Raw genomic sequence first — 8396 nt, forward strand, 5'->3', positions numbered from 1 at the left:
TGTTCCTTCTCCTTGCTCAGAACAGGAAAGCGGCTAGGTCATTGCATCTGCCCAAAGACAGGGCACAGCAATGGCTGCCAATGAAACTGTCACTCTGCAACACCATATGCACTGCCTATCTGCAAGGCCATGCCAGAGCCCTCCCATTCTCTCCTGATCCCACCCACAAGGGCACCCAAGAACTGGCAACCTTGCCTTTGCCTCTAAGGCCCTGCCCTCGTTTCTTTTCCTTTGTGATGAGAGCCCAGCCACAATAGGGCCCATTTTCCAAATTAAAAGACAGGTCATCTGGCCTCACCACAGATCCCCTTGGGCCTGCCTTGGGAGAGCTGGCCCTGAGGAGAGGTATGCCAGACTACAAACCAAGCTGGCAGGAGCTGTCTGGGGCCCAAGGGAGATGGTAATGGCGGCAGGGGCGGGGGGGGGGCAGTCAGAAGGGAAGATGGCAATCTTGAGCTGAAAGGGATTCACTTCAAGTCCACTAAATGTAGATGAGAAAGGTGTCCTGCACAGAGGCTAGCAACAGTGGGGATGTCAACTAAGTGACTGGGCCATCACTCCAGAGAGTAACCCCAGGTTCTCTTGTCAGAGACATCTTACCAACTCAAAAGATATGGTCAACAATATCAGACCCACTGGTAGGCCAGTGGGTGGGGGTGGGAAGCAGTCTGAGCTGGGTTTGAAAAAGGAGGGTCCAGAACTGAGCAATAGTGTGGAGGGGCAGCAGTGCATCTGGGGCTGAGTTACAATGTGCAGGGATTTCCCACACTTGATCAGAATCAAGGCTGCACAGTGATTTCTTCTGTTAGCTTGCTTGTTTGCTTTTAGGGTTATATCAGCTTCCCACTTATTTCTAAGACTTGCAACTGTTTTATTTACAAGGCATCTGTGCCTTAAAATAGCTCACGCATAAAACCATCTGAACCCAGAGCCTTTTAAAGTGACAATTACTGAATAATCCCAACATGTCTATTTTAAAAATTTTTACCAGATGTTTATTACTAATTTTTCTCTAAAATAACTAGTTTTAGTAGCAGTTCACATTTCTATTTATTTTTTCTTCCTACTTTCCAGGAAAGTGTTTCCACAATTATAAAACTGAAGAGACTTGACACTCTTATCTAATTGTTCCTCTGGGTAGATACACTGTACCCATCCTGTGTTAAATTTGGTTTAAGGGAGCTTCTGAGCCCAGTTCTCATTATTAGAAAACCCATCCTTGTACAGTACAGGTCTTTTTTCATTCCAATCCTCTGGCCCCGGGGCCTCATAGCTCTGGTCTGCTGCCTGCTCCTCACTTCACCTCCAGCTCTAGGAAGTCAGTTCTCAAAACCACACTCTACCTGCCAGTCCTAACTCCGTCCTTCAACCAGACTCTTCAATTCTCAAAGCCCCCACCAGAAACCACACCTCCAACACCGACCTAGAGCACTCATGGCTAGGGCCTAGCCTGTTCCCGACAGAATAGGCAACAGTGTTCCGGCTAACAAAATAAGGGTCTGCTCATCAGCAGCCACCACACCACAAGCTGAGCCATAAATTCAACATATGTTTAATGAGTACCAAATTGTGTACCAGGGATGCAAAGCTGATCAAGATGGAGCCCCTGCCCTAGGGGCTCATAGTCTACCCAAAGATACAAGTCATTTATAGCGTTATGGTTTAAGTGCTGAGTCAGCAATGTGTAAGAGTGGGCAGGGAGGCAGGGATTGCTGAAGAGCAGAAAGTGGGAGGGCAACATGGGCAAAGGCACTGAGACACAGAAATTCATGCCAACTTCTGAAGAAAACCAGGCATAACTGCAATCTTAATATACAAAAGGGGAAAATGCCTGACACTGAATTAGACTGGCAAGGAGGTCTGTATCTCACCTCCCTAGTTGGCCAAGGCTGCTGGTAAACCCATAGGGAAGCATTTTTCTCTGCCATCCCACTCATACTAAAGGATCAAAGTGGCTGCTTCCTCCATGCAGCCTTCCTTAAATTCCAGTCCAGAGGACAGAGGTCACAGGGAGCCAAGATGGGGAAGGGGGCCAAAGCAGAGACACCATCCAGGGACAGATCCAAATAGGGCTGACATGGCAGACCTAGTCCAGCCAACATTGAACAAAGGGCTCTGGGGAGTGGAGCGGTTATAAAGACATACAAATATCTGATGAGGACTGCTGTATGAAACTCTGTCCAACCAGTGGAAATGCAGCTGAGGAGGCAGCTTCTGGGCCACTGGGGAAGTCAGAGGATGAGAGGCACAGCATAGAGCCCAATATTCTGCTATAACAGGTGGTGGGGTGGTGAAGGAGACAAGGGCTCAGAGCAGAGCCCAAACAGGTGCAGCTCCTGCCCAGCAATAAAACAAGTGGATACGGCAATATCTGGGAAAGCCACCCCATCCTGTTGAAGGGCTGTGGGGGTCCTCAACTATGTAGCCCACTCCATCACAAGGAGCACTGTTGCATCTGCCTGGGCTGTGTGCAGAATCCAGGGCTGTGGGGTGGGGAGTGGGGAAACTGTTAGGTCTCCTGGGGCCTCTGAGGTGTTCACCACGCACTGTGGGGTACCTAAGGATGTCTCCTGGTCTACCTCTGTCTCAGAAACCTCCTCCTCTGTCTTCTGGGGTTCTGGACCCCCTGGTGGAACTGGATCTGGTTTCTGAGCAGGCAGGTTAGCAGATCCTGAAAGTACAGGGACAGATGTAGGGGTCACCTCCCCTGCCTGGGACGAGGTTGGCCCCACAGGACCAGGATCAGTGCTGCATGTAAAAGTAGACAAGATGGAGGACTCCACAGACCCAGGGCTGTTCTCCTTGGCCCACTGCTGTTCAGGGAGAGTATTTCTGGATGTCAAGTTGGAACTACAAACAGCAGGGGTGGCCACAGCAACTGGGACAGCACCAATGTTGAGTGCCAGGGCCTCTGAGTACCTAGCTAAGTACTGCTTCACCACAGGCAGCTCTGGAGGCCACTGGTGGCTGGCTCGAGGCAGGAAGCAAGGTGCTACAGCATGGTACTCAGTGAAACTGTTCAGGTCTTGAACAACTTCCTTGAGATCCTGGCAGAAGAGCTCATAATTGTCAGGAAGGGGCAGGTCCCCATCGACGTAGGGGGCTGCCCACACCTGGGCTCAGTCCATCAGGTGCCCTAGGATCTCGAAGATGCAGGTGAGGTTGTCCTGATAGTGCTCAAAGCAAAAGGACATATTGGTCCAGAAGCCCTGGGGAGCCATCAAAGGTGCGTGGGTATGAGACTGGCACCCAGTGGAAGTCCACCCTGGGGGCCATGGGCCAGGCATGTGCAGAGCCGGGGGCCCCCTTTCTGTGGGCTTACTGCCAGGAGCACTAATGGCCGTGTTCTTCTGCTCCAAGGTCGTGCGTGCACACACAGGGTCCCCATAGCAGGGCCGCTCAATCCAGGGATCCACTAGGGGGGGCATATGTGACCCCAGGAGAGACCTGGTCCATCTGCTGCCAAGGGTGTGCGTTGGTGTAATAGGCTGCTGCCCGGATGGGATTGCAAGGGCCCTGCCAATGGCGCCGGCCAAGAGGCATGCTGGGAACAGAGGGGAGTTGCCACATCGACTATAAGAGGAAGGAGGAAGAAAGGAAGAGACAGCACAGCGGGGAGGGTGGGCATGACACAACAGGACAGAGATGGGCTGAAAAGGGGTGTGGCAAACCCAGGCGTTCCAGGCAAGTGCTGAGGGTCAGAGGAGCTGACAGCTGTGGCCTCAGGAGCGCTGAGAAGAGCTGATGGGACTGTCAGATGCAGGCCACCATCCAAGGCAATCTGTCCAAAAACAAGGTGGGGAAGAGCGGGAACCAGGCCCAACCACCTCCACTGGGCAGCAGGAGGAGGCACTAAGCAGGCAAACCCCAGGTACCCAACCAGGAGCTCTGAGTGGAAGGAGGCCCAGGAGGCAGGGCTGGGAGGTCTGAGAAGGTGGGCAAATGCCACCTGTGATGTTTCATGGGCAAGGCGTGATGGCAGATGCTGTCAGTCCCAGGAGAAGGAAGGGGGGCCAGATTGGAACCCCCAGGGTTTCCTTGGATGGGCTGGCTGGCTGTCAGGGAGTTTCAGGAGAACGAACAGTAGCTACCTTTTACTGAGTGCTCTATCTGTGCCAAACACTGACCCCCTGATGAGGCTGGTACTCTCATCGTACCAGAGGCAGAGTGGTGAGTGAACTCACTTGTCTGCGGCCACACACCAACCACCAGTAAGTGATGGAGGCAGCTGAACCTGGCTCTAAAGACCACAGCTTAACCATCACACATGACCATGCTGGTTATGAACTACCTTTCAATCCACTAAGAAGCAGTCACCTAGTCGCCCCAAACACTGTGACTGTTAAGTAAGTAGACAGCGTCACAAGATCCTTTAACATCAAAGCACTAGGAGCTTGGAAGGTGCTACCTTTCTGCCCAACAGAAGCCTAGGGACCTGCTATTCTCTGTGCCCTCCAGCCTCCCCACCCGTGCTTTCCAGACTCACCTCACCACTCAAGAGTGTAGCCTGCTGGCAATGCCACCCCCCCAAACACCACCTCCCTGCGTCCCCATTCCTATTGACAGCCCAGCTTCCAAACCCCCAAGTTTAATTCCACTTGCTATGTCTTCTTTCACCACCCCAAAGTCACTGCTATAAAGGGCCTGGAGAGCAATGGTCACCAACCCTGAGCAGCCCAAAGAGCCCCACAGGGGAAAAGGAGGCTGCAACCATCACCAGATACAGTTCCCTTCCAACACTAGGAGCCCTCTCCCAGGGCTCTCACACTGCCCAGCCTGATAGTGGCCTCCTCCTCAGTCTCTCTGCAAAGGGAGGTCCACTCATAGCCACCACAGAACACACTCTGCAACTCCTCCACACAGACCCTGATGCTCCACCAACTCACGTCGGGCCACCACGGCCTGCACACACCTCTGCGCATAGTTGCCCATGTGTTTATCTCTCCTATCCCCATTAGAGTGAGTTCCTCCAGGGAGACACAGCTCTGCTGGTCTTTCTGCTGAGCACCTCCCAGGGTAGCCTGCAGCACTCGAAGCTGCTAGGGCCAAGAGCACCTACCTTTGCCACCCAAGCATTCTGGAACCTCTCAGGTACAGCCCTCACTCTGTGGGGGTTCTTCCACCTGAAAGCCCTTCCCATCCTAACACAGTAAAAGAATATGCCAGAGCCTGCCAGCGGCAGTGGCCCAAGGGGCAGCACACAAATGCAGTCCACTTGTGAGTCCAGTTCAGTCCCTCATCGAATTCTGAAAACCAGTGACTGCGAACCACACCCCAGCTCCTGCCACCAATCTGAGGTTAAGTGCCAGGCTGCATGCAAAACCCACATCCCATGCCCAGGAGACAGTGCACACTACCCAGGTCTCTGCCCTGGCTTCCTCCCAGCCCCAAATCCCAACCCAATCAGAACCCTAGCAGTCCCCTGCCTGCTCATCAGCATGCCTGTGTGGCCCCCGCAGCCTGAGAGAGAAGGCTCCCTTGCTCCAACCAGCCAGCCCTGACGGGCCTGAACCTTCCTAAGCCTGGGTCTCTTAACACTTTGGCGCCTTGGCGACCAGTCTGTTGACCTCTATCCCTTCTCTCCCCACCCTAACACTGAGGAATTTGGGCCCTTCTCCTGGACTGCACAGCGCTCTACTCAAGGAGCACGTACCAGGACGCACGCGCATTTGCCTCCGCAAAGCCAAAAAGCACCGATAACGCTGGAGACGAGGGGCCCCGGGGATAGAATAACGTGCCCAAAGCCTCATAGCAAGTGGAGGGCGGACCACTGCACCACCCCTCCCGCAAACGCCATGCAGGAAACCGCCGGGAAATGAGCTCACAAGTCCCCCTGCAAGAAGAAGCCGACCTACCTGAGGCTGCGCGAAGCGTCCGTGAAGAGGGTCCACGGATCTGCGGCTGGAGACTGCGGACCGGTCTCCCTCTCAGGGCGAGTCCAAGTGCCACCTAAAAAGTGCAGAACAATATCGGCCGCCGTGAGGCGAGGCGGGGCGCGGGGGCGACCTCCGAAGATCGCGGGAAGCACCCGAAAATGACTTCAGGATCTCCCCAGTCTGCGGCGCGGACCGAGAAACTGAGGCTCGCCGTTCGGAAGGACAGCTGGGACCCAGTCCGGGGACTCCGAGCGCTTCTCTGCGGACTGGTAGTTAGGAAGAGATGGAGGGGCGCGGCCCCAGCCGGCAACTCGGTTTCCCGCCGCCCCCCTGACCCTCCGGCCGAAGATAGCGACACCGGGTCGACCCCGCTCAGCGCTCAGAGGCTGAATACGTCGCGCAGCCACGCCCCCTGTGTGCGCGCGCCGCCCCATATGTTTTACGCTGCCTCCCGGCAGGGCCGCGCCTGCGCCCTGAGCCTTGGGGCCCAGGACCGCGCAGGCGCTTCCAGGCGCTGCCAGCGCAGCAGTGCGGCGCGGGGAGTCATGGGAGCGCGCTCAACCCGGCCGCGCGAGGTACCTGGAGCGTTTCAGGAGGCGTTCGCAGGCGTGGGGCGGCCAGGACTGGCGGTGTCCCGCAGGCAGACGTGAAACGCGCTGGGGCTGAGGAACGGATAGCTGGAGGGACGGGCCGGGCACCCACCTAGCTCCCCCAGAGATGCTTGAGCGGAGATGTTTGAGCCATTGCCACTGCCCTCCATCAGCTGGGCATTGGGGCGCTACGGAACGTCAGAAGGGATGCTGGGGACAGAGGGCATCAGGGAGGGTTTGGGCATAGAGAGGCAGTAGCGCTTCCATGGAAAGTGTCTCTCACCACCCAGTGCCTGGTTCTACATACCTCCGGCCCAGGAGCTGGAGGGCAGGGCAGGGTAGGGCTGGCAGTGAGGACTCCCCACCTGCATGCCTAGGGGCTGGCAAGCCTGTGGGTTTTCTAGTGGGTGGGTTTGTGCTGCCTACCCCGGTCGAGGCTGGACCGAGAGAGGACAATGAGGGCAGGCTGCCAAGGCCAAGTTTGCTGCCCAGGAGTGGCATGCCCAGTCATCACCCAGAGACTTTGCAAAAGCGAGTGGAGCATGAGGTTGAGTGCTGCTCGCGTGCACCGCCCCATGTCTCCTCTCCGTGTGCTTAAGGTGCCTAGACAAGAGGTGGGAGGGGTGCCGGCCCCCCAGCCCAAAGACCAAATGCCCTGTAGGCCAAGGACCTGGATGCAGGCCAGAAATTATTAGGGCCATCAGCAGCCGAATTCACTGGAAAAAGATGTTTCTCAAGGCGAACACACACGTAAGAGACCAGCTCCCTTTCTGTCCTGGTCTAATGACTCCTTTCATGAAACCATCTCTGAAATGTTATCTGCATTTACACCCAAACTCACTCTCTTTGATCTTTGAAACGCGAATCAAAGATCACATTGTACCTTTACTTGGGTCTGTGGGGCTTTCAGCCACCTCCGCCAAAAATAATAAAAGTGGCACCCAGCCAGGAAACGCCTCCTTGAAGTGTGAATGAAACTTGTATTTTTCGGTTGTATCTTTCCTAATTGACCTGATAATTTAAACTTCCTGCCTCAAAGGAGCGGGGGAGTTCCTGACAATTTGGCTTACCTCAGGCACTAGGCAGCTCAGGCCAACTCAAGGCGGGTCAGCAGAGAGCAGGCAGCAGGCTTGTGTAAAAAACTAATAGGCCAGCCTATCAGAAATCACCATTTTTGATTCAAATTGCTTTCTTTCATTCAGGCCATCTTCTATGTGTATATTGTGGTAAAATATACATAACAAAATTCACCCTTTTAAAACCATTTCTAGGTGTACAATTCAGTGGCATTAAGTATATTCACACTGTTGTGCAACCTTCACCACCACCCATCTCCAGAACTTTATCATCACCCCAAACAGAAATTGTATCCATTCTAATTCCTCATCGCTACCTCTGTCCCAGCCTCTGGTAACCTCTATTCCAATTTGTCTACATTAATTTACTTACTCTAGGTATCTCATATCTAAGTGGAATCATACATTATTTGTCATTTCACTTCGAATAATGTTTAAGAGGTTCACAGTGTAGCACCTATCAGAATTTTTGTTCCTTTTTAAGGCTGAATAATATTCAATAATATGTACATACCACGTTTTGTTTTTAGGTATATAGCTAGGAGTGGAATAGTTGAATCATATGGTAATCCTATGTTTAACTTTTTGAGAAACTGCCAAACTTTTCCATAGCAGTTGCATCATCTTATGTTCCCACCAGCAATGCACAAGGGTTCCAATTTCTCCACATCCTCACAAACACTTATTCTTTTCTGGGTTTGTTTATTTGTTTGTGTGTTTTTGATAATAGCCATCCTAATGGGTGTAAAGTGGTATTGCATGGTTTTAATTTTAACGATGACTGAAATTCAGCATCCTTTCATGTGTTTATTGGCCATTTGTATATCTTTGGAGAAGTTTCTGTTCAAGTCCTT

The 8396-nt window shown here is 53.2% G+C and overlaps 2 protein-coding genes across 3 annotated transcripts in view; both read right to left on the minus strand.

Moving 5' to 3' along the window:
* The window catches only part of GNB1L (G protein subunit beta 1 like), a 66616-nt gene extending 60637 nt beyond the window's left edge, over positions 1 to 5979 (minus strand). The window contains exon 1 of one of the 2 annotated variants that reach the window (XM_025858000.2): positions 5856 to 5979. The gene's annotated coding sequence lies outside the window, so the exon portion shown is untranslated. Of the gene's footprint in view, positions 1 to 3671; positions 3744 to 5855 lie in introns of those variants that run through there. The other variant, XM_025858003.2, reaches the window with a different exon arrangement.
* Positions 1537 to 3676, minus strand: RTL10 (retrotransposon Gag like 10). The gene is given in 4 exon segments (XM_073889712.1): positions 1537 to 3195; positions 3197 to 3269; positions 3272 to 3422; positions 3424 to 3676. Coding segments are annotated over 4 exon segments (1149 nt in total). The 5' UTR covers positions 3571 to 3676; the 3' UTR covers positions 1537 to 2417.
* Positions 5980 to 8396: the final 2417 nt, after the last annotated feature.

The sequence above is a fragment of the Callorhinus ursinus genome, unplaced genomic scaffold, assembly GCF_003265705.2.
Source record: "Callorhinus ursinus isolate GAN/ISIS: 27379988/994484 unplaced genomic scaffold, GSC_fseal_2.0 scaffold115, whole genome shotgun sequence".
Taxonomy (NCBI): domain Eukaryota; kingdom Metazoa; phylum Chordata; class Mammalia; order Carnivora; family Otariidae; genus Callorhinus; species Callorhinus ursinus.